The 26,811-nt window shown below is 36.8% G+C and overlaps 1 protein-coding gene across 2 annotated transcripts in view; it reads right to left on the bottom strand.

Annotated features, from left to right (window-relative positions):
* Positions 1-26,811, bottom strand: part of Pip4p2 (phosphatidylinositol-4,5-bisphosphate 4-phosphatase 2) — a 47,633-nt gene that overhangs the window by 8,406 nt on the left and 12,416 nt on the right. For both annotated transcript variants that reach the window (XM_048359071.1, XM_048359070.1), the window contains exons 2-5: positions 16,021-16,169; positions 10,859-10,965; positions 9,519-9,642; positions 5,339-5,391 (exon numbers count right to left, since the gene is read on the bottom strand). In XM_048359071.1, the coding sequence (XP_048215028.1) occupies positions 5,339-5,391; positions 9,519-9,642; positions 10,859-10,965; positions 16,021-16,169 (433 nt within the window). The remainder of the gene's footprint in view (positions 1-5,338; positions 5,392-9,518; positions 9,643-10,858; positions 10,966-16,020; positions 16,170-26,811) is intronic.

Genomic DNA, 26,811 nt, shown 5'->3' with positions numbered 1-26,811 from the left:
GCCTCTCTGTGCTCAGGGCTAGTGCTCTAACACTTGAGCCACAGAGAGACTTCCAGGTTTTTTGAGTACTTTATTAGAGATAAAAGTCTCCTGGGGACTTTTCTGCCCAGGCTGGCTTTGAAACAAGATTGTCAGATCTCAGCCTACTGAGTAGCTAGTATTACAGGTGGTAATCCAGGTGGTGCCCAGCCAGATACATTTCTTCTAGATCCCCAGTTCTCTATTTTTGTAAAAAGCCTCCACAGATTCTTAGAAATAAGGTAATCAGAGACCACCAACCCATCACTGACCCTCTCCCTTCATGCTCAATCCAATTTATTTTACCATCTATATACACATCTGTAGCCCAAACAGCTCCTTTTGCAGTGAACCTAATTCCTCATCTTTCATAAATTAGTTCAGTATCACTCCCCTGAAAGTTTTTCTTATGCTGCTTCTCTTATACTACATGCTACATATATCTCCTTGAAAGCATTCAAAACTTTAATGTGATTGTCTATTGTCTTTCATTTACAAAGGTAAAGACCTAAGTTCCTCCGTGAAAAGATTTTTCCTTTATGTCACATACCAGTACCTAGTACAAGATTATTGAATTAATAAATAATTACAGCACCAAGTAGCCAGATAAAAGGATAGTGTCTAACAGAAGAAACCTGCTATTGTTTAAAATGGTAGAAGATGGTTCATAAAGGGACACATCAGTGGTGAACAAGTTGTATCTGAGGACAATTACTACGAATGAAATCTGTTTGTCAGCCCATTATAGCATTTACATAGAAATACATCTCAGCTATATTTAAGACTAGAACTACATCTCTAATAGGACAGTGGTCACAAGTTACCCAGTTTTAAAAAAAAAAAAAACACCACCAACAACAAAAACAAAACAACCCCACCAACTTCTGCCATAATAGCCCTAGCTACTGTGTAAGTAGAGAAATGGCATTGGGAGAAAATGATTCTTTGCCTCTGACAGTCTGGGGAATCTTTCCAGGCACTTTTGTGAGATCAACATATAATGCAGTAGTTTCCTAACAATGACTTAGTAACACCTATAACACAAAAGGAATTCTAGGATACATATGTTTGAAGACAGGAAACTCTGTCTTGGAATCTGACTCCAATAGATCAGTTTGTGTCTTACTGAAAAACATTCAGAAAGGGAAGAAATCAGGATAATCTGCTACAGATTTCACATGAAAAGAATTTTGAGCCCTCAGACTAGGGATTCTGAGTCCTCCCATGATTAGCATGTGATTCCAATCTACAAACCTTCCTCTCAGAATGGTGGTCACAAGATCGAGTCCATGTGAATTTCTATGTGAGTCCTCTAAGTTATCACTTCAAATCCTCTTCTATATTAATACACTGTCTTGTGATCAGAGTGTCTAGACATTCAATACTTCTTTATTCTAGCAAATATTGCCATTGTTCTAAAATCATTAAAAGTTCCTTGAGCAAAATTCTTAACCCTGAACAGTTAGTTCCTCATCTGCAAAATGAAGATGATATTCCCTGCATTGCAGGATTCCCAAGAAGTTTGTCTCTAGTGTATATTTGTGTGTAAAGGAACTATGCCTCACATACAATCTCTCCTTTTTGTTTGCTATATCTATCCAAATTAATGCCGTTAGTGAAATACTCTTTTCTAAAAATAATACACAGAAATATGTGCCATTCACGTATGCACTCTCCATGTTGTCTATATACTGCTTTGCAACCATAAGCTTTGCTTCTTCATGTACAGACTTCTACTGGATTCAGTAAAGAACTTGGAAGATTAATTTCACAAATTGAAGAAGAAATATCTACTTTTTAAAGCTAAAATATTCTATAAAAAGTTACTCTAACGGCTGTATTTAGTGAGACTCTGGTTTAGCAGAGAAAAGTATACACACACATTCTCACTTTTTAGATATTTTAATTTCTTCTAGAAATAATTTTTGCATTTTTAGGATATTTCTGCTTTGGCCTCTTTCAGAATAGATAAAAATAATGAATTCACAGTAAAGGTTACACAAATTTAAAGTATGAACCTATATTTTCAATTCTAAAAGAATATTCCATTTGAATTGACTTTGTTGAAGTAATTTATACATGTAGGTGAAGAATCATTTTTAATTAAAATTCATTATGAAAATTGATGCTATGTGGAGAAGCAATCTTGACAGGCTTGGGTATGCCATTTTTTTTCTTTATTGTCTAAGTGAATTACAGAGGGGTTACAATTTCATATATAAGGTGAGTACATTTCTTATCCAAGTTGGTATCTCCTCCCTCATCCCCCCGCCTCCCCTTCTCCCCCTGCCCCCATGAGTTGTACAATTGGTTTACACCAAATGGTTTGTAAGTATCACTGTTGCAACTGTTTGTTTTTTTATCCTTTGTCTCTCGATTTTGGTATTCCCTTTCCCTTCCCTAGTTCCAATACATGTATATACAGTATCCAGTGTACTAAGATCAGTTACAGCGATAGCAAGGGTAAAACCAAGGGAAGGGAATATGGGAGAAAAAAAAAAAGGGTACAATTTCATATGGCATGTTGAAAATAACTACACTTGTTTCCATAACTTGGAGTTCATTTCGTTTAGCATTTTATGTGTTCATACGGGCACAGCTATTGAGCTATTGTGATCTTTTGCTATGACTATCCTAGACATGTACTAATTATTCCCTATGAGGGAAACCATGAAGTTCATGTTTCTTTGGGTCTGGATCATTTCACTTAGTATGATTTTTTCCAAGTCCTTCCATTTCCCTACAAATGGGTCAGTGTCATTCTTTCTGATAGAGGCATAGAATTCCACTGTTTTTTATTTCTGTGCCCTTTGTCTCGTATATAAGGAGCTTAGCTTTTAAGAGACTTCCCACACCCATTCTCTAATGGACAGAACATGGCTTACTGTGTAAGTAAATTTAACATCCCAAAGACCCTGGATTCAACCCCAGCACTCCCCCACCACACACACACAAAAAAAAATGACCACCTAATCTTCAATCTGGTACTACTTTTTACCTTTCTAGAAAAGGCAGAGAGTATATTTCTGGGAATTTTCTGTAAGTAGTTTGGTAGTTTTATTATCCAAAGAATTTATATCAAAATTAATTTCTGTTTAAGACTCCAGATAACCATTTTTCTTAGAATATTTACACTCATTTCAAAAGATTTAAAATCTCATACAGTGAGGTTTCAAAACCTACTGTATTTTTAAATGTGTTCCACATAATAAACGATAATGGCTTGTGCTGAACACCTGAATTTCCTCTGAGTATTCAAAATTTGGTTTGCACTAGGCACAAACAGCCCCAGTGGAGCTTCAGGCATCAAATGCCTAATGAAATATTCCCTTGTAGACAAGGTATTGCATTATATGGTAACAATTCATTGCTGAAGGAATCTACTGGTAAAGGACCTTTAGAAGCTTATGTCTATCTAGTCCCCTCCAGTTTTTGCTGCATTTGCTTTTTCTCTTTACTGAGTTTTGCTTTGTACTCTTTGGCTTAAAATAAAATTTAAAAATCCTGTCTGTGTGTACTACTACATAGGGATTCCTATTGTCCTAGAAAAGGAATCTTGGCATCATCTTGAGAACCTCCAATGCCAACATCATTATCAAAGTGGAGAGACAAAAGATGAAAGACAAACCAATGTGGGGATGGGAAAATGGCCTAGTGATACAGTGCTTGCCTCGTATACATGAAGCCCTGGGTTCAGTTCCTCAGCACCACATATATAGAAAAAGCCAGAAGTGGCACTGTGGCTCCAAGTGGTAGAGTGCTGGCCTTAAGCAAAAAGAAGCCAGGGACAGTGCTCAGGCCCTGAACCCAAGCCCCAGGACTGCCAAAAAAAAAAAAAAAGACAAACCAATGCAACAGCATTACTTACAAAACTATATGCTGTAAACAAACCGTACAACTCATGGTGGGAAGGAAAATAGGGAGGGGGAAGATGGGGGGAAAGTGAGGAAAGAGGTAACAAGTTGGATAAGAAATGTACTCACTGCCTTACATATGAAACTGTGACCCCTCTGTACATCACTTTGACAATAAAGACATAAATTTTAAAAATCTTATTATTTCCCATTTTCATATTGCCATTAGTTATTTTTCTTAGATGAAAAATAGAGATAATAAATAAAGCTAAGTAGAAATAGAGGTAGGGAAATAGAGATAAGTAGACTTATAGAGATAAGATGACTTATCAAGTCATCTTGAGTAGTTAAAGTTGACAATTATACAAACTTTCCCACAGTAATAATCACATTAAGCAGATGGAAAAAACTAACAATAACTGTGAATGCTAGGAAAATTTGTTTTCTCCTGGATTACAACCCATTTTACCAATACAAAGTTTAGATTATTTGACATTTTAAAGACATTTGATGTTATTAAAACATTTTTAAGGGCTGGGAATATGGCCTAGTGGCAAAAGTGCTTGCCTCCTACACATGAAGCTCTCGGTTCGATTCCCCAGCACCACATATATGGAAAACGGCCAGAAGGGGCGCTGTGGCTCAGGTGGCAGAGTGCTAGCCTTGAGCGGGAAGAAGCCAGGGACAGTGCTCAGGCCCTCAGTTCAAGGCCCAGGACTGGCCAAAAAAAAAAAAAAAAGACATTTTAAAATCCTCAACAGGTAATTGATGATTATTATTTATTTTTTGGTGCCAGTGCTGGGGCTTGAACTCTGGGTCTTAAGCTTTTTGGCACTCTACCACTTGAGCCATATCTCTGTTTCTCACTTCTCACTGATAAATTGAAAATAAGAGTCTCATAACTTTGTTTTCCTGGGATGGCTTCAAAATATAGTTCTCAGATCCTAGCTTCCTGAGTAGCTAGTAGCTAGTGAGACACAGGCACCTATTGGTAGCTAACAATTTTATCAATTTGAAATTGACTTTCCTACTAGGTGCTAGTAGATCACACTTGTAAGACTACTCGGGAAGATGAGAGGTGAATATAGCACTCAAAGCCAGTGTAGGCACAAAAAGTATACAAGTGTCTATTTCCAATTAACCATCAAAAAGAAACTTGGACTAAAGGTGTGGCTTAAGTTGTAGAGTGCTAGCCATGAATGAAAAAAGTTGAGAGGCCAAGGCTCTGAGTTCAAGCTCCAATCCTGGCACGAAACCAAATAAAATAAAATTGGCTTTCCTTTTGAGAATAATAAAATCAGCCTAAATATGTTCATTTCAAAATGAAATATACTAATTAGTTCAATGATGTTATATTTTGGCCGTAAATAAATATATTAATCATGCATTCATTTCAGTTTGTCTTAAAGTGAAAATCTACTAACGTAGGAATTCTGAAGAACTTCTCAAACATATTGTCAACTTACATTTTTTTGCAGTGTGGGCATTTTGCCAGAGTGTTGAACCTCAGTTCCATCCACTGAAAAATAAATGAAGAGAGGGATTAAAAACTAACACAACAATAACAACAACAACAAAACAATTGAAAACTCTGCAATCTGATAACATTTCTTGAAATGCCATGGGAGTTGCCAGTAGAAACAATCAATTGCTTTCTCAGGATCACAGGAGTTTTTCCCTCCATCTTTCTCTCCTTTCCTTAAAATACAGTTTGGGATTTCCCTCTGAAATAGTTCCCATGACTTTTCCAAGGCACTGATGCTATCTAGGTTTGCTTTACCACAAAAATGGAATCCAATGCCGTAATATTTACGTTCATCTCTTCTGCATGGTTTAGGTCACGTACAAGACATTTCATTTCCCTTCAAAGTTCTTTTTCCTTTAAGGACCAGTCTTTTGAATACTTGAACATTTAGATTTACTACCATAAGGCTACATAAACTAAACCAATGAGATAGAGGCAGAACTAAAATCAAGAAACCACTTCATGTACCAGCATTGTTTGGAGAATCTCACAAAAACAGATGACTCTTAAGGAACAGTGTTCTCTTTAAAGGTTTCTTCCCTGTAAATATAGACAATACAATGTTCTGCCTTCTTCACAGTAATGTTATTAAAATACTTGACATTGTTTACAGGTAGAAAAGTTCTTGGAAGGGGATGAGTTATAAATTTAAATGATCACTCCTTAAAATATATTTAAAAAATAGTTTCTAGGCTAAGGTATGGCTCAGGGGATAAATCACCTAACTAGCATGTTCCAGGCCCTAGGTTCAATCCCCATTGTACTTTGTGCACACAAGGCAAGTGTTGCCTTTAGCTCCCAGAAGTGGAACTTAACAGAAAAAGTCATTACTGAGCTCACATCCCACTGAGTTTGTCTCATTAATCTGAAATTCTCAACAGCAATTCCCAGCAGGTATTTATTATGTTCTCTGAATCAACAAAAACTGCTTTCCAGAAACTTTGGTACCACCTTTGAATACTATCCTTGAAAAATACCCTTTCTGGCTAAAGAACCATAATTACTGTGTCAATAGAATATACAGATGGCAATATCAGTCAGTTTTTGCCCTCCATATTAAGTAAGATCTAGTTTCAGAAGTTAGTCTCTGGTGCTTATATTTGTCATTTCCTTCAGTGGGCAGGAGGAGGGTTTTTCTAAATACATAAATTAGATATTTTTTATTACAAACATATATGCCATACATATATGTGTATATATGTATATATATATATATATGCATTTAAACTGAATTATTCTCTTGAATTCACTGCCAGATCATGCAAAGCATTAAGTATAAACCTCTTATACATGCTTCCAAGTATAAGGGAAAAAACCTGGATCCTTTGTCTCTATGGGCTTTATTTACTTAACATATTTTTTTCCATTTCATTACAAATGGTACAATATCATCCTTTCTAACAGTTGTCTTTGATTTTCCTTTCCTTCTTTCTCTCCTATGAATACACACTATAGTCAGTTTTCTCTCTCTCAAGTTCTTTATGCTAAACTTCTGGGCTTGTGCCTCTTGAGTCTTGCCCCTAAGAAGTCCATTCTATACATATCATTTTAGTTTGTATTCACAACAAATAAGCTCTCTTACAACTTTTTTTACTCCTAGGAGAACAACACTTCCTCTTCATAGGGGTGTGTGTGTGTGCTTCTATACTGTAGGAACACCACATATCCCTCTGTTTTCTCTTTCTATTTTTTATATTGAAGTAGTTGTACAAAGGAGTTACCATTTGTCATAGCAATTAATACAACAATATATCTTGATCATCACCCCTTTCAACAGTCTTACCCATCTCCCTTATCTACCCTTTCCCTCTCCTTTTAATTTTGTAGGCTATACATTGGATTATTGTCTGCAATTTCCCCCTCATCTTCTCTTCATTATATTCCACTCCTTTCAATTATTTTATGGTATTTTATTTTGCTGGACTTTGATTTGGGCTAAGGAATTACATTATTTGAGATCTCCCTTGAGTCTACCATATTTCAGCTAATTCATTTGTATACACTTGCATACCACCCAATGTAGTTATTTACGAGTTTGTAACCTAAATCTAGCTTCCATGTATAAGGGAAAAAACATGGATCCTTTGTCTCGATGGGCTTGATTTACTTATTTTTTTCCATTTCATTACAAATGGTAAAATATTCCCCTTTCTAATGGATGAGTACCCAGAATACAGAGCGAACTTAAGAAATTAAACACAATTATGTTTATTACAGCACTCTTCACCATAGCAAAGGTATGGAATCAGCCCGGATGCCCCTCATGGATGAATGCATCAAGAAAATGTGGTATATGCACACGATAGAATTTACTTATTCCTGTCTATGTTACACAGATAGAAGATGACTTTTATTTTGTCTTTCCCTACTGCTATATTAGAAATCTCCACAAAAATAGAAACTCTGCTTCTTGTTCACCACAGATTCCTTGGCACCTAACCCAGCACCTGGTACAAACTCTATATGTGCTGTTGAACAAATTAAATCAGCCCACTTACAAAGATAATCCATGGTAAAGACTTGTTAAACAAATCAGAATGCAAGTCATTGTGGAAGGAGAAAAAAACCCTATTTTGAAGATTTTTCAGTGGCATCACTTTCAAAATACAATTTGCTCAAAAAGTCTTTAATATATACTTCCCTTAGGTCCATATATTAAACATTAAGTTAAAACATCTGAAATTTGAATATTAACTTTTTTTAGAAAACATAGCTAATTAACTTTCCCAGGAAGTGAAGCAAAAATCCAGCATTGAAAAAGAAAATATTAACAGTCAACTGTGATTTCAAATGGTCTACAAAGTTCCAGAAAGGGAAGACAAAATGGGGTCGAGTATGAAGATCACAATGAGTACCCACATTCTGAGTTAAAGAAGCTCCTCACTGGAAGCCCCAAGGAGTTTCAGACCACTGAAGAAACCAAACAAGGAGAGAAAGAAAAATAGTAAAATAAAGAGGAAGAAATGTAATAGGCCAATGATTGGAAGTCAGAACAGCAGTAGTCTCATCAACAATGGAATAAATTCTGCATCTTTCTAAAGGAAACAACAGGAGACCTCAAATCCAACAATTGGAACAATAAATGCATTTGAGATTATACTTTTTTCTCAGAGAATAAAAAGAAGCTGTGCTCCAAAAAGTGAAAGAATAAGAACAATGAAGATGACAGAAGATCCAAGTCAGGAAAATGCAAAAATGAAATTGTCAGGATAAAGGCAGAACTCCCAATGAATGGACATTGTGTTGTACGAAGCTTTATGTGCCCAAATACGTTGTTGGGAACTTGATAGTTCTATAAAAGAGTATGGGAAGAACTAATGGCCTGTATATTTAAATCTAAGAAAATGTCCAAAGCCATACAGAAATGAGATATTAGTGTGAATGTTAAATCCTCAGCTTGTAACTTATAATTTAGTAGTAATGTTCAAAACTGTTTGGTCAAAAAGTCATGAGGTAAGTAAACAATTTGAACACAGGTAAAGTAAGCAGAGCATCTAGAAGAATTCAGAGTATTTGGGGGATGGTACTAGGGGTCAGGTAGATGAGGATACTGTATTATTTGACATTGACGATTGTGCTTATAAATTAATCAAAGTAAAAAGAAGATGGAAAAAAGCAAATCCCTCACACTTAAGCTCATTCAATCCTTCATGACAAATTGCTTTTACTCATACCAACTCACTTAGACTTTCTCATTATTTGATGGTTTATATATCATGTGAAACAATTTATTTTGCTTTAAGTATATATAAAGCAGAAAGTTTTTGATGAAAGAATTGTTTTGTTCTGGAATCAAAACCATGAAACAGGCCTTAGGATGTATATTTTGTTAGTGAGAAAGTGAGAATAGGTTTATTTGGTCACCAAGTCAAGATACTCATGGCTAACCTCTATCTTACCTAGGTGGTTCCTTTTCACAATTAGACCAGTCAGAGGCTTTTTGTCCTAACTGTAGATCCTAAGTGTATCTTTGGTTAGTTGCCTTCCTATATAAGTAAGATTCGATTTTAACTTATAATCAGTGCACATTGGACAAAATATTAAGACTATTGGCAGCTATCAAAACTATTAGATTTGATATTTACAAGTTGATGTTCTATGACAAATGTCCAGTTACTTACAAGGAATGTGTTTCCACAGTGGCCACATACAACTCTTGTACCTTCTGGTTGGATTGGCAATGCAGGTTGAGCTGGTTGTTCTTCAGAAATAAGCATTACTGGGCCAAGGTTAATTATGCGTCTACTGTGGAAAGAAAAAGGAAACAATTTCATCATCCCACAAATGGATTAAGGATGAACCTTGTAACACATAGCCAAAAACATGGAGTGTGTCTATGAAAATGTAATGCTTGATTTTTAAATGAACTATCAAGATTTGGATCCCAAATCACAGAAAGTACCAATAGTCTGAATCTCAAAAGCAAAAAAATAAAGTCTTTATTTACTTGGGATAGAGTTAAACATAATAACATGAAAAGACTCCTAATCAATAGCATTGGGTAACACCTGCATTTCCACGTTTTTTTAATAAGTTCAAACCAAACAATTTTTTTCTCGAAAAAGACAAGTTTAAAAGACTAAGCAAGGCTGGGGATATAGCCTAGTGGCAAGAGTGCCTGCCTCGGATACACGAGGCCCTAGGTTCGATTCCCCAGCACCACATATACAGAAAACGGCCAGAAGCGGCGCTGTGGCTCAAGTGGCAGAGTGCTAGCCTTGAGCGGGAAGAAGCCAGGGACAGTGCTCAGGCCCTGAGTCCAAGGCCCAGGACGGGCCAAAAAAAAAAAAAAGACTAAGCAAAAAAATTCTACATTAATAAAAATAAGTGTCCCAAAGATACCAAAATGATTAACAAAATAAATTTCTCTGCAAAGTCCAGAACTCTTTGGTGCTTATTTAATCAGAGAGATGAAAATATGTCCAAAATGGGGGCTATTTTGCCTTTTTCCAGTCTATCATCAATGAGGCTAGAATGGTTCATGTACTCAAAGGCCAGATTAAATAGTAACAAGAACCACAGTTAAGGGCTTTTACTTGTATCTAAGCACATCTATGTTATTTTGCATTGGCAAACAATTCCAGAATTTATTACATACATTACACTCAACAGAGACTGCTGTAGAATACAAGGAGATAAATAATGAGAACTAAAACATATCTGGATTAAAATGAACTATTTGAAAGGAAAAGTAATGTGATTTTAAAAGGTTCAATGAATCACATTTATCACATTTCATTAAATACTTTCATAAGACAAACCATCCATTGCTCATTTGAAAATATTATATCCTACAAATATTTATGACCACAAATGTCTAAGTATGTAATTTCTTTAATAACAATCACAATCTAGGTGCTATAATCAACTCTGAGAACAAAGATTGAGAGAACGAAACCTGGCCCATAACAACACTTGTTGAATGGAAAAATGAAGGAAAGAATGAAGTTTTATCTCTTACCAGTTAGGTCGTGGACATCCTATTCGCCGAGATGTGTCCTTACATATGAGGAGACAATTACAAGGGCATCTAACATATTTCTTCCCTGTTGGGGGGTTTTTGATTGGCTAGATAAGGGAAGAAAATGCAAACGGTGCAAATTAAAGCTAGATTGTCACAGTTTATGTTTAAGAAGGAAAGGACTTCTTTGTGCTATCCATATATGGTATGAGAAAAAGTGCACTGGAAGTGGTCCCAAGTACTACAATCATTCACAAGCACTATGTAATTGGGAGAGGGGCTACAGAGAAGGGCATTTCTCAAATTCAGTTTGTACTGGCCTTTTTAATATATGTGGAACATTTAGTGCACACACTACATGGGTTTTCTTTTGTCTCTTTAAAGTTCATAAGACATGGTGATCAACTCTCTCTTTCTCTGGCCAGATGGAAACATTCTTCATTCAGATGCAAACAAAGAATTCTTACATCTGTCCAGGAAGGTCATACTTGATAAATACAGTGAAGTAAAAAAGAGTTCATGATGCAATTAACCTTTTCGTAAACTTTACTGAATATAATACAAGCAATAACTAATTGTATGATATACCTTAACTTACAAATTTGTAACTTCACTAGTATTTCTTTACCAGACAATTTATAGCATACTTTAAACCTGAGAATAATTGTCAGAGAAAACACTCCTTGTAACGCCACAGCTTAAATGTATTAAACTAATCACACTAAAAAGAACAGAGCCTCACATCTGTGGGATTCCCAGGGGAAAAAAAATGTATGACCTGAAGCTAAACAAGAGGAAAACAGCCAATATCTTGTTAGCTCTCTTCACAAAATAAGAGAATTACAAATGAAGAGCAAGTTTCACATCAAAAGGAACATTAAAAAGACAATCAAAAGCAGTCCATGAGGCTGGTTTGACTCCCTCTCAGTACAGAATTTCTTTTGTCATAAAGGTCACACTCATTGAGCAACTGGGGAAATCTGAAATTAGGTCAAAAGATCAGATGGTGACATAGTAGTAATGCCTATTTCCTGCATCTGATAATTACACGGTGATGTGTAAGTGAATGCCCTTGTTTTTCAGGAAGCTTGCACTAATGGAATTAGGAAAGATACACACTGAGATGCTAACATTTGAGGGAGAAGAGTGGTGGGCACAGATGCATTTTTCATACTACCCATAGACAGTCCTTAAGTTACTAGCTCAACTTGCAATCTTTTGGGTTTGTTTTGGGTGCTTTTGGAAGTATGAAGAAAGTGGTGTACATTTTGTAGCAATCATATTGAGAATTTTGAACTCTGATTTTTTTTCAGACTACTAATACACAGTTCAAAACTCTGGATGCTACACATGATCACAAGGGGGTACCCCCCTATCAGGTGCACACTTACGTGCTTTGTTGCTCACCTATAGTAGCTTACATGTATTAAGTACTTTGCAACTTGCAGCAGTGTCTATGGTGTGCTTACTGATACACAACTCCAGTGAAACATGAGGGACATCTATACATAACCTTATTTTTGTAACTCTTATTGTATGTTCACTACTCTTAAAGATTTAAAAATGCTAAGTAAATGAGAGGAATAACTAAAAATGATCAACAAGCCATATATAACTTATTAAATGATAGTACACAAAATATATAACTCAAATATATAGCTAAATTATATAACTAAATCGGAATGTCCACATTTCATAAACATCCAAAAGGTATACCTATGTTAAGTATCGAGAAAAATAGAATTTGAGAAAAGAGCACTTTTCCCCAAAGTATACTATGTACATGTATAGAAATATCACAGTGAAATGCCCTCATATTATAAATGTATATTGAGAAAAAAAAAAACCAGAATTTGTGTTGAGCATTTTACTCCTGTATCTCCACAGTAATCCTATAGAATTCCTATTACGACACTTTTAGTATTTTAGAGGAAATTACAGCTTAAAAAAGCCAACTCCCCACAGACACGTAGCTAGTAAATGGGGAGCTCTAGGTAGAACTAGAATCTGGCAGCCTGCACTAATCTCAGGTTTCTAAACAGTTATGTCAGTTATTTCTTTTCTAATCGTTAATTAAATATCACTTTATTTCCAATTCTTACAATTTTCCTCTCACATGTACGCACACACGCACGCACTCATTCACATACATTTGTGTCTCAATTCAACCTACTAAAAAACTAACCTTGGTTGCTTTTTTTTTTTTTTGTATTAATCTACAAAGGTGTATCAGGTTCTTATCAGAGTAGTGACCCAGAAGGACAGAAACACTGACAGCTTGTTTTAGGTTATTGTTGTATTCATGAATATGAATGACAGTAAAAGTATACAAAGGACAGGATTGTGTGCTCTGGTGTCTGGTATATTTGCTATTGTCAACCTAGATTTTTCCTTCAAAGAAGCATTAAGGTGCCTAACGTTTTCTCACTTACAAACTGAAGATCAAGTTACGTTCTAGACATTTACCAGTCATTTGTTAAGACACTTCTCACTCACTGTTCACTTCTCCCTTATTCCTGTAGAAATTTATCACTTCTAAGTGGAAATATTGACTCCTAAATCTATATGACCTTTGAAGTTCTCTAAAATATCCTAGTTCTCTCTGCTTACAACGTGAAAGTTTGTAATTTTTCCTCCTATCCACTAAAAAACAAGACCCAGGCTTAGTGGTGTGTGTCTGTCAATCCCAAGAGGGACTGAGTTGAAACTACAATTATGAATTTGAGGCCAGCCTGGGAATGAAGCAAAAGGCTGGTTAAAAACGTGTTTAAAAAAAGTAGAAAAGTAAATAAAGTGTATATGATATTAACATTATTGCTGAGTTGAAGAAAACCTGTGAGGCCCTGTGTTTTTCTAATTGCTGTTCAAGACTGGACACGATGAGCTTACAAATGCTGCCAAGACTACTAAAGAGGTGAATATTCACTAAATTCACTAGTAGTCAAAAATGTACTTTAAGGGCTGGGGAGATAGCCTAGTGGCAAGAGTGCCTGCCTCGGATACACGAGGCCCTAGGTTCGATTCCCCAGCACCACATATACAGAAAACGGCCAGAAGCGGCGCTGTGGCTCAAGTGGCAGAGTGCTAGCCTTGAGCGGGAAGAAGCCAGGGACAGTGCTCAGGCCCTGAGTCCAAGGCCCAGGACTGGCCAAAAAAAAAAAAAAAAAAAAAAAAAATGTACTTTAAAAATCAACTGGTTTTGTAAGTAAATTGATTCACACAATAAATTTCTTCTCCAAGGAATGTTCTACCTCTAAAAGCTTATTTACAATAAAATATATTGTTTTATAGCTAAAGTTTTTATTTTATTACTGTTCCACAAAACCTATGAAGCCCATTACCCATAATTTGTGGCTCTCAGGTACACAACTACTAGATGTTTTATACATTTTAAAGAAGAAAAATTGCAAACACCCAAAATTAATATATAATTGAAGATTTTGTGATTTAAATAATAAAAATAATTCTTTACTGTGAAAGGAACCTATGTCACCTAAGCCAATAAGACTTTACATATTTATTATTTGAAACAAAATTTGCTTAATATTGTTTGTTTTCCCTGAGTTTAAGTCTATTATCTAATTTCATTCCTTTTAACATTTCACTGAATTAATATCTACTAAATGGAATAAAATGCCAAGCTATTTTTAAATTTTCACTTCAACATAGTGATAACTGTAGAGTGTCAGAACCATTTGGGCCAGGGACATCTGAGATGGTGTGAAAATGGTTCTGACATCCCACAGACATAAAATTAATGGAAATATTTTTCTACATGAGGACAGAGTCCACATTTGTACTAAAGCCTAGTATATTTTCATCTTAGTAAAAATCAGAGTGGATATAGTTGTGATATGGATACTGACAATAATAATAATAAATAACTGCAACTACCAATCTCATTTTAGAAAATAAAGAGCTGAAGAAGAAAAACCCTATTTGCAGACAATGGTTTTACAGTCTAAAAATCCTAATGACTTACTAGAAGACCCTTAGGTCATATATATACATATACATAATTTGTATTATATATACATAATACATTATGTATATCCTAAAAATCCAACCCATAAACTGGCAAATTAGTTGAAAAGATACTTCTCAATAGAAATACAAGTACCAAATAAATACATTAAAATGTTCAATATCCTTAGCCATAAAGGAAAGGAAAATGAAAATGATGTTGATATTCATTTCACCCCAGTCAGAATGGCAATCACAAAGAAAACAACAGCAAAGACTACAGAGAATGGGGAACAAAAGACTTCTACACTGCTCATGGGAATGAAAAATAATGCAGCCATTATGGGACTCAATATGGAAATTTCTAAAAAATCTAAAAGTAGTGTTACCATATGATCCAGCTACACCTCTCTTGGGTACATACCTGAAGTAAAGTAATACCTATACACCAATATTGACTGGTTTTCTATTTACAATAGTCAAGTTATATATTCAGCCTTGGTGCCCATCAAAACAAATGAATGGATAAAGAAAATGTGGTATGTAGAAAAAAGGATGAATATGGTCAAGAGAGACTACAACTATGAAAGTAGAACCAGGAAATTTGTTGAAATTGTGTTGGGAAGAAAGAAAAGGGAGTGAGATTGACTGCAATATATTTGTAAAACATGCATGAAAATGTGAAACAAAATTTCTCCCTGTATAATATTAGAGTGAAAAGTTAAAAATGTTGAGTATACACACAGTAGAGTACTTTCAAACTTAAGAACAAAATCATGTTACTTGCAGGAAATTTTATAGAACTACAGATTATTACCTAAAGTGAGACAAGCCAGACTTAGAAAGGCAAATACTGAATGTTTTCTCATATACAGGAGAGAAGAACAAGAGGAGAGAGAGGGGGAGAGATGTAGGGGTGAATATGTACAGAAGTACATTATGCAAGTATGAAAATAAATAAAGCCTATTATTTTGTACAATTGATTTAAAAAGAGCTAATGTGCATTATGTTTAAACTATGAAAATAATAAATGGGGTTAATTTAAAGTTATAGAGGCATCTTTGTATAATGAAAACAAAGCGGAAGCAAAAAAAATCATGGTTGTGTACAGCCCATATCTTCTCTTAAGTATTAGTGAAGAAGTTTCTTTAGGAATAAGATCAGATAATTTATTTTATTAGTGGAAATCTCCACTTACCGTAGCTTCATTGCAAACTGTGCACTTAACCACATGCTGGTGAAGCTTGCCGTCCAAATTGATTAGTGATTGGCACACACGGCAGTTGATTACTGGAATACCACTGGCATCTGGACTGGCGATGGCTGTATATGGAGGTGGGAGTTCCGCTGAAAGACACAACCCACCATAATCCCTGAAAAATTACCATGGCAAGTCTGAGCTTAAATGTATTAGAAGAAAATAGAAACTATGGAAAATAACCTCCATATTTATGTGTTCAGAGCTAGTGTTAGTTTCTGAGCACATACACACACGGGACAATGCTAAGCAGAATACTTCTTAACTTTGATGAAATCCAAATCATGTTGGTTTAGGTCTTCTTCAATGACACATTTTCCTTTCGCTAACTAATCTCGGGTGAAAACACCCACTTTGTCAATCCATATAGCCTGTAATGAGAGTGGTGGCTTAGGCACAAACTAAAAATCTCATACTGGCAATTTGACCATCTTTCATCAGAAATGGAAATGGTCCACAAAGTGAAGTTTTAAAATCACTTAAATACGTGCATAAATAGTTTCATGCTTTCTCTCTATAATGGTCTAGCAAATTGACTCTATATGGCAAGACTAAAATAAGGTTTGGACATAGCCAAGGAAAGATGAAATGAATACAGGAAAACTTAGCCTATTAGAGAGGTACAAAGACAGAAACCATATTAATAACAGACATGAAACAAAAATTAACAATTTTTTTTTTTTTTTTTTTTTTTTTTGGCCAGTCCTGGGCCTTGGACTCAGGGCCTGAGCACTGTCCCTGGCTTCTTCCCGCTCAAGGCTAGCACTCTGCCACTTGAGCCACAGCGCCACTTCTGGCCATTTTCTGTATATGTGGTGCTGGGGAATCGAACCTAGGGCCTCGTGTATCCGAGGCAGGCACTCTTGCCACTAGGCTATATCCCCAGCCCAAAAATTAACAATTTTTATTCTCAAATGTTCTATGCTATTAAAAAATCTACTTGGTGAGCTTCCTTAAGTATTTGTGGCTAAAATATGTGATGTTTGGATTTAAATTCTCCAGGAATCACCATCACCACCACCACAACAAAAAAGTATAAAGGAGAGTGGTAAATACTGGTAATTGAGGGATATAATGACAAAGACAGCATATTGTTCACCCTTCTCTCATGAATGTTTGAAATTTTCCATACTTCAAGGACATAAGTATACACATTCTGTGCTTTGTTTTGTTTGTTTTTTTTTGGTTTTTTTTTTTTTTGGCCAGTCCTGGGCCTTGGACTCAGGGCCTGAGCACTGTCCCTGGCTTCTTCCCGCTCAAGGCTAGCACTCTGCCACTTGAGCCACAGCACCGCTTCTGGCCGTTTTCTGTATATGTGGTGCTGGGGAATCGAACCTAGGGCCTCGTGTATCCGAGGCAGGCACTCTTGCCACTAGGCTATATCCCCAGCCCCTGTGCTTTGTTTTTTGAGAGGTCTAATTTTGACTGGGCAAAAGTCGAGGCCTACTTTCAGAATCAAATTTGATCTATTAGAGAAGTATATGTCTATTTTAAAAAATCAGAGAACAAGAATCCTGTTATTCTACTACTACTCTAGAATGGGACTTCTGAAAGGGCCTCTCTGTTCCTTTCCCACAGCTTCCTCAATGACAGGCACAGAAAGCCCTCTGATGAGAGGTAAGATCCTTGGACATTTAGAAAGACCCATACCCAGAGATAGGAAGAAGATGGCAGAGGAGCAACAGAGCCGTAGCTGAGCTCCCTCCAACAGCGCAGTTTTCCCACCCCAGAGAAACTTTTACCGCTAGATAGACAGCTCAAATAAATGCTAACAGTACAGGGATTCAGGCCAGGACTAAGGAAATGGAAAAACCTCCCATGCTCCTGGATTGGAAGGATTAATATAATCAAAATGGCAATATTGCCAAAGGCTATCTACAAATTCAATGCAATACCCATTAATATCCCAACACCATTTTTTAATGAAATAGAGGAAGCAATCCAGAAATTCATATGGAACAATAAAAGACCCAGAATAGCAAAAACAATACTAAGCAGAAAAAACAGTGCTAGAGGAATTACAATACCCAACTTCAAGCTGTATTATAAAGCTATAGTAATAAAAACAGCTTGGTATTGGCACCGGAGCAGACCTGAAGACCAATGGAACAGAACTGAAGACCCAGAAATGAAGCCACAGAACTATGCCTACTTAATCTTTGATAAAGGAGCTAAAACAATAGTTTGGAAGAAAGATAGCCTCTTTAACAAATGGCGCTGGCAAAGCTGGTTCAACACATGCAACAAACTAAAACTAGATCCTTATATCAATTCCAAATGGATTAAAGACCTCGAAATCAAAACAGACACCCTGAAAACACTAAAGGAAGGAGTAGGAGAAACACTTGGGCTCCTTGGCGCAGGACGGAACTTCCTTAACAAAGACCCAGAAAGGCTACAAATCAAAGAAAGGTTGGACAAATGGGACTGCATCAAACTGCAGAGCTTCTGCACGGCAAAGGACATAGCTCACAAGAGAAACAGAAAGCCCACAGACTGGGAGAAGATCTTTACCGGCCATTCAACGGACAAAGGCCTCATATCTAAAATATATGCAGAACTAAAAACATTACCTTCCTCCAAAACAAAACCGCAAAGAACCAATAGTCCCCTCATCAAGTGGGCTAAAGACTTACAAAGAGACTTCTCTGATGAGGAAATGAGAATGGCCAAGAGACATATGAAAAAGTGCTCTACATCACTGGCCATAAAAGAAATGCAAATCAGAACAACATTGAGATTCTATCTCACCCCAGTAAGAATGTCATGTATCAAGAAAACTAACAATAACAATTGTTGGAGGGGATGTGGCCAAAAGGGAACCCTACTTCATTGTTGGTGGGAATGTAAACTGGTTCAGCCACTCTGGCAAGCAGTATGGAGATTCCTCAGAAGGCTAAATACAGAACTCCCCTATGACCCAGCAGCCCCACTTTTGGGTATCTATCCAAAAGAACACAAACAAAATCACAGTAAAGCCACCAGCACAACAATGTTCATCGCAGCGCAATTTGTCATAGCTAGAATCTGGAACCAACCCAGATGCCCCTCAGTAGACGAATGGATCAGGAAAATGTGGTACATATACACAATGGAATTTTATGCCTCTATCAGAAAGAATGACATTGCCCCATTTGTAAGGAAATGGAAGGACTTGGAAAAACTTATACTGAGTGAAGTAAGCCAGACCCAAAGAAACATGGACTCTATGGTCTCCCTTATTGGGAATAATTAGTACAGGTTTAGGCAAGCCACAGCAGAGGATCACAAGAGCCCAATAGCTATACCCTTATGAGCACATAAGATGATGCTAAGTGAAATGAACTCCATGTTTTGGAAACGATTGTTATATCATAGTTGTAACTACTTTCAACTTCCCATGTGTATCTGTAGCTTCTATTATTGACGATGTTCTTGTATCACCTTCCTGTGGTTGTATCTACACTATCTCTGTAATCTTATCTGAGTATATTGGAAACCATGTATACTGGTATTAGAGCTAGGAGATTGAAAGGGAATACCAAAATTGAGAGACACAGTGTAAAAAAAGAAAAACAAGTACAAAAGCAATACTTGCAAAACTGTTTGGTGTAAGTGAACCGAACACCGCATGGGGGGAAAGGGAATGGGGGAGGAGGGAGAGGGGGTATGAGGGACAAGGTAACAAACAGTACAAGTAATGTATCCAATGCCTAACGTATGAAACTGTAACCTCTCTGTATATCAGTTTGATAATAAAAATTTGGAAAAAAAACAAAAAAGACCCATACCCTACTCAGCACTGAAGCACAAGTAAAGAGAGCAAGTGCCTAAAGAGGCTGCTTCTGTTGCACTGCAAAACAGTTACAAAAGCTAATCATGCAGAGAGCTAGTTTGGAAATAAGTTTTCTGTCCACTGTGTCCCATTCTTAATTCTGTGATAGTTTTACAGTGTCAAAGCACAGCAAATTTAAAATCCACAAATTAGCAAGTGGAATCCTTGGGAATTATCACATGGGTTGATTTTCAGACTGAGAAGGACTAACAAGTGTTACTCACTCAAATGATTCATAAGCCAAATTTCTGTTTCAGACAGGAATCTGAAAGTGGCCACTTTGAAATGACAATATGCTTACAATTCTTGGACACTTATTCTAGAACACTGCCAAACACAATGTGAAAAGAAGCAATATATGTCTTAAATGATAAAAAAAAAATACCTTTCACTCTTGGAAAGAATGTAAGGTTCATCTATAGTGACCTGGAATGTATTAATCAAGAGGACAAAGTCAGGTTAAAGAACAATGAATCAAGAACATAGTTGAGGCCTTACAATCTTTAGAATGCCTTATTAGATCTCAATAAAGAGTATTCTGGAGGAAAGAATACATAGCTCACTAGAAATTCAAGAAAACTCGCCTCATTTGTAAAATAACTTCTAACAAAGAATTATTAATAAAAGTCTATTTTCTCTCTTGCCTTTCCCTTGAGTTACAGAGTAACATGAAACAACTCTCCCCTAATCCCAGTTCTCTAATTTAAAGAGAATGATAGAAAAGAAACTTAAAGGCCAGGCACTGGTTGCTCACACCTATAATCCTAGCTATTCAAGAGGTTGAGATCTGAGGATCACGGTTCAAAGCCAGCTTGAGCAGGAAAGTCTGTGAGACTCTGTTCTCCAATTAACTGACAGAATACTGGGAGTGGAGTTGTGGCTCAAAGTGGTAGAGCGTTAACCTTGAGCAAAAAGAACTCAGGGACATGCCCAGACCCAGTGTTCAAGCCTCCCAACTAACAACAGCAAAAAAAAAAAATAGAAACTTAAAGAAAATTTCATTCAAAAAATGCAAAGGGTGACAGGAAGTGATTACACCATTCAAATATATTAAGAACATTGAATAATGAGCAAAACTTTTCTTTAAAAGACCTCCTAAAAACCATCAATAGGTGAGTTTAAGTCATTTGAAGTACCTCAGATGCCTACAAACTGCAAATTTTTCCTCTAAGAGTTGCACTACACAGTCTTAAAGCATTAGAACAAGAAAAGCTTCCAATGGTACAAGTGTGTTCAAATCTACTCTTCGACTTTTGGAGTGGAAGGGGAACAGACTAGTGGGGATTAGAAGTAAAACAGAAAAGACTGAGCTCCGTGAGACCAATGGCATATCTGCCTTGGTCTTAAAACATTCATGGCTACTTGTACCTTGTCTCTGACAAGTGCTTACTAAATAATTATTGAATAGCTGAATGAGTGAATCACTGAAATGTATCAGACACACCAATGCCTGAAAGAACAAAAACAGTAAGCATATGACTACCAATCTCCTTATAGAAGAGATGGGGTTCCTCATAGAAAGGTGAAGCTAGACTGGAAAAATGATTTCTCCATTAGAATACTGTCTCCAAATCCTGCACCAAGAGAGATGAGGTAGTCCAAGGGCAGTAACCTCTGGAATTAATCCAAGGCTTGAATCAGTCCTAGAGATCAATAGAATGACTAGCCTAATTGCTCCACTAAACAATGCTTCTAGGCCCTTCATTTCATATTCATCTAAACCTAAGCAAATTGAGATGTATTTCATTATACTTCTGTTCCCTGTCTTTCAAATTAACCCCAAACAAACCTTTATCATAGCTCAGATTATATGTAAGGGACTTTAACATTCCAGAGATTTGTTCCAGTCAGTAAACCAACAACAACTAAAAATTGAAAGCTGTCTATCTTGTCCCCTTTCACTTTCAACATTCCACAGATAACTTTTATTGTACCTGTTTTAAGTTTTTTCTCCTTAGATGAAAAGTTCACTACAATTTCAGAATTTGGAATCAGTACCTTTTCATTCATCAAAGGCAGGGAAGCTAGCAGTCCACACCTATTATCCTAGCTACACAGTGGCAGAGATTGCAGGTTTGAAGCCAATTGGGTAAAATAAAAAAAATTATTATGACACTATCTTAAAAACCAGCCAGGTCTATAATCTCAGGTACTTGGAAGGGAAAAGTAGGAAGATCATGGTCAGAGACTGGCCCAGGCAGAAAGACCAAGGGAGTGACTCTAGTGGTAAGTGATCTTGTCTAGCAAGCACAAGGCCATGTCCTTAAAACATAGCACCATCAATTTTCAAAAATCTCAAAAAAAATCAATTTTGTAAGAGTCATATTTCTTATTTAAACAATAGCCATGTTCTCTATGGAATTCAGCAAATAAATCTTTTTCCTCTATGTGGATAGCACTTGCTAGGCTAGTAATATTTAATTCCACAAAACTCCCACTGAATCTCCAAATCTGCAAATTAGAAATCGAAGCAATCGTAGGTATTTTATAGTCTAATTTCTTCATGTTTTAGAAAAGAAAGCTAACACCCAGAAATTCTAACTTTTGTAGGGTTATATAGAAACTCAGTATAGCCAAACTCAGCAGAGCCAAACTAACCCTGCCTCTGGTTATAGAAATCTCGGCAAAGTAACAGAGATCTCACTTAACAAGTAATTACTTAGTACTGGGGAAAGATGTAAAGACTAATAAATTTTCAGGAATGGTGATGCACACCTACAATCCTAGCTACTACAGAGGCAGAGGCAAAATGAAATGAATTTGAGGTCAGTCTGGGAAAGTCATTAAGACCCTATCTCAAAATGAAAACAAAAAACAAAAAACAAAAACAAAAAACCCTCCTCCCAAAAACCACACAAGAGGCTGTGGATTAAGTGGTAGAACACTTGCCTAGCAAGCATAAGGCAAGGCAATAGGTTTGATCCAAAAGCAAATGAAGTAATTCAGTAGAAACAGCCAAATTTGACCCTGAGAAGTTTTGGATGAAGGCGTGGCTCAAGTGATATAGAGCCAGTCTTGAGCAAGAAAACCAAGAGTTCAAGGCTCCAAAAATAGTTCTGCAAAATCAAATCTGAAATAGAGAAACAAAGGATAAAAGACGAACCAATTCAACAACAATACTTACAAAACTATATGCTGTAAATCAACCTAAAACTCATGGGGGGAGGGGCATAAAGAGGGAAAGTGGGAGAAAAATGAGGGAGGAGGTAACAAGTTGGGTAAGAAATGTACCCACTGCCTTACATATGAAACTAACCCACTTTGACAATAAAGAAATAAAGTTTAAAAAATAAAATATGGACTAAAGATAATTAAGAAGACACAGAAGAGTCAAAGAAAATGAAGAACTGAACAGAGTACAAAAAATCATTTCATGGCAATAGAAACTTCACAAAAATCTTGAGATGCGTAAGACAGAATAAAAGCAAATGGATCAAAAGCAAACAATGGTGTTTTTGCATCACTCAGAAGAAGCCATTATTATTCTGAAAACCTACAAAATTAGTTTGCACTTTCCCATCACAAAACCTCAACAGTCTGTTAGACAGCTCCTATGTCTTGCTAACTCATCCTAGTAAACTAATACTTACTTCATATCTTCCCAGATATCTCCTTCAGATTTTAAAGATTGAAATTAATCTTCCTGGTTGCTCTGGCCTTTATCATCACCTCAGTTACTCCTTTGTATGTCTCTCCAATGGCAATAATTGGCAGTTTAGTTCAATTACTTCACTCACACACTCTTTATATTCAATCCTAAAGGCCCTGACAGAGCCCCAAAAGCCTTTACCAAAACTGAAAACTTTGTATCAGATTCAATTGAAAGATATTTTAGGATTCTATTATAGAAGGAGGGAAACCTGCCTTCTTTCTCTTCCAATTTCTTCTGCAGGGATTCACTTTGCTTTACCGTCTTGGAGAGAATGTAGGCTAAGCACAAAGCAAGCTTGGCTTCCATGGGTGAGTTGCTTCTAATGCCAAACTTCCCTAGCCTAGCTCAAAGCAGAGAACAGGAAGGCCGTTTTCTACTTTCTATTTCCTTCTCTAAAATGAAAAAAAATGCTACTCCAACTAGGGTTCTCCATGAACCAAAACACTCAGCAGGATCTGGCTAAAGGTTAGACTAGAATATAAATGTGCTAGTGATCCAAGTGCTGACCCACACTTCCAACCCCCCCCTTCTCTATTCAACATTGTGATGTTGGAGCTGGAACCCTGCAAACCTTGCTTTAGCCTTGCCAGCTGGCCATGAGCTCTCTATGAAGATAATGGTGACAGAGGAAGCCTACAAGGATGGAGAAGAAAAAAAGGACTTACTTCTTCTGTTTGCTTCTTATGAGCTTCCAAAATACGTGCTGATTTCCTGAACATCACTCCAGGAATACTACTACTTCATGCTGGCAGTGGCATTTCTTTTCCATAGCAACACTAGATCCAGTCGACAGTTTTCATTTGCCAGAACCAATTTCACTGTGTGCCACACTAAGAGCCCAGTGGCAGCTCCCTAGTGCCCCTTCCTCAAGTGTACAAGATCTCTCTCTATAGTTCAGAGACATTAGCCCTAATTTCCCAGTGCCTTTTCAGAGGTTGTGTTTCATCTCTTCAGGACCTTTTCTCTAAATGACTAAGTTTTAATGACTCCAATATTTTCCCTTTATTCTTCAGCCTAGCAGTAGTAGCTGCTTTCTGCTACATTTTTGATATGTTAGAGCCATATGTTTACCTTTCACTTGCCCAGGTAACTATATATGCTAACGTATCTAACAAATCTTTATATTAAATTTGTGTGTGTGTGTGTGTGTGTGTGTGTGTGTGTGTATTATTCTGCCCAGGTCCTGCCTGATACAGAAATGCCTAAGAGTGATCGAAGGAAACAAAAGGATGGAATGGAGGAGAGGTTGCCTGAACCCACACATTGAGTTCCTCACTGAAGGAAAATAAAATGGTTAGAATCAATGAATATGGTGCCATCTGATGAATCAGGTTATCCCTTGTATTTAAGTTTGATGTTTCCAGCTGTCATCATGGTCATCATGACAGTGATAATCACTACATGGACCATGAAATGATGTATTCCTATAAATTCATTGGGCCTTTAAAGATAATATGAGACTTAAGTCTTGTATTTCTCAGCTCAAGTCATACAGAGCCAGAGAACTATCATAACTGTAATGCTATCATGCATTTGTGATTAACGAAGGGATGATGGTTAAACATGAGCTAGCCTTGAGAGAAAAATAAAGGGGTTTATCACTAGAAATCAAAGATAAAGTTTGTGTTGATTGTAAAATTATGATGTCAGGTAACTCTACAGCCTTACTAAGTCTCTCCCTGAAAATCAGCACATTAATTTCAGAAAAGCAGCACTATAGAACCTGGAACCTGTAGTGGAACCAACTAGTTGTTCTCACAGAGGTGAAATTCTTATACCCTGGAGCCACTCTGAAACTCCTTTTCTGGTAGAAATGAGTTTTCCCTTTATAGATGTAGAGGCTAGCCTTCTCTTGCTGGAAAATTCTGCTTCCACCTGAGGCAGGTATATTACAAGGAATTGGCTATATTCTTTGAGATCCATCACCAAATCTTTTTGTTGACCCAATTTCAACATATTCCAGGATAATAAGTAAAAGTCTACCTGACAAAGACTCCATTCACTTGTAAAGAGAATTGCAAGGTTTTGATAATACAGACTCCCAAAACCTAGAAATATTTGTAAGTAGGTCCTAAGGATGATAAACCAAAGAAGAGAGTGCTGAAAAGAATATCGTTGTATGGATCCATTGCTTGTTTGAAAGCTAGAAGGGGCTCTAACAAGTTGACTTTTTAATCAATAAACTTTGGTCTTAACATTTAATGAGGTTATGATAACAGAATGTCCCTAACAGGATTCTGAAGCAGCAATCTAAGACATAAGGAGTTGAAGTAGATTTATCAAATAAAGCCTGCACACTATATCCCTACTATATCCCAAGTGTCCTCCCTTCACTGAAGCATGCATGAACACCTAAGTTATAAGAACATAAGCATGATGCTGTGGTTACTCTCCAATGCAAAGTAGGCACTACCAGTAAGATCACTCTGTAAGATGTTTTGCCTGGTTTCAGTGGGGAATTATACATTCTGCAGTAACAAGTTACATAGTAGCATTCAGGCATCAAAGACAAAGCCAGTGTGTTTATTATTTAGGAAAGTCTTGAATTCAAGTATTTTTTAACCTGGGAAGGCCTTTGTCAGAGGCTAACTGAAATTAATCTAGGATTCAAAAACATGAATAATCTGCAAAAACGTTATTTGGTAGTAGATGGCAGGTACCTCTACTAGGTAATATAACCAACACCCTCACCTGAGTGTAATCACAAGAGTATCAGCCTTTTGTCAAGTTCTTAAGGAAAGCAAGTCCATAGAACAAGAGCCTCGTTTTTGAACAGATGACCTGAACCCTTGAGGAAGAATCTAGCAATATTATCTTACCATGTCTGTCTTACTCAGAACCTCGCAAGTTATGAAACCATGGAGTAGACTGGGGAAAATACCCGGATGTTGAATAGTCCTAATTTCAAATGGATTCAAAGTGGCTGTCAAGTGATTGATGAGACTCTTAGATTGGATCCAGTTCTTGTTGTTCCAAGAGCTCTAGGGACCTACCTTGGAGTATTTCCTCCCCAGTTCTTGAAAATAGAGTTTGTGCAGGGGCTGGGGATATAGCCTAGTGGCAAGAGTGCCTGCCTCGGATACACGAGGCCCTAGGTTCGATTCCCCAGCACCACATATACAGAAAACGGCCAGAAGCGGCGCTGTGGCTCAAGTGGCAGAGTGCTAGCCTTGAGCGGGAAGAAGCCAGGGACAGTGCTCAGGCCCTAAGTCCAAGGCCCAGGACTGGCCAAAAAAAAAAAAGAAAATAGAGTTTGTGCAGATAT

Source organism: Perognathus longimembris, chromosome 12 (genome assembly GCF_023159225.1).
Source record: "Perognathus longimembris pacificus isolate PPM17 chromosome 12, ASM2315922v1, whole genome shotgun sequence".
Lineage (NCBI taxonomy): Eukaryota > Metazoa > Chordata > Mammalia > Rodentia > Heteromyidae > Perognathus > Perognathus longimembris.
The sequence above is the reverse complement of the archived record's forward strand: the minus strand, read 5'-3'. Positions and strand labels throughout refer to the sequence as shown.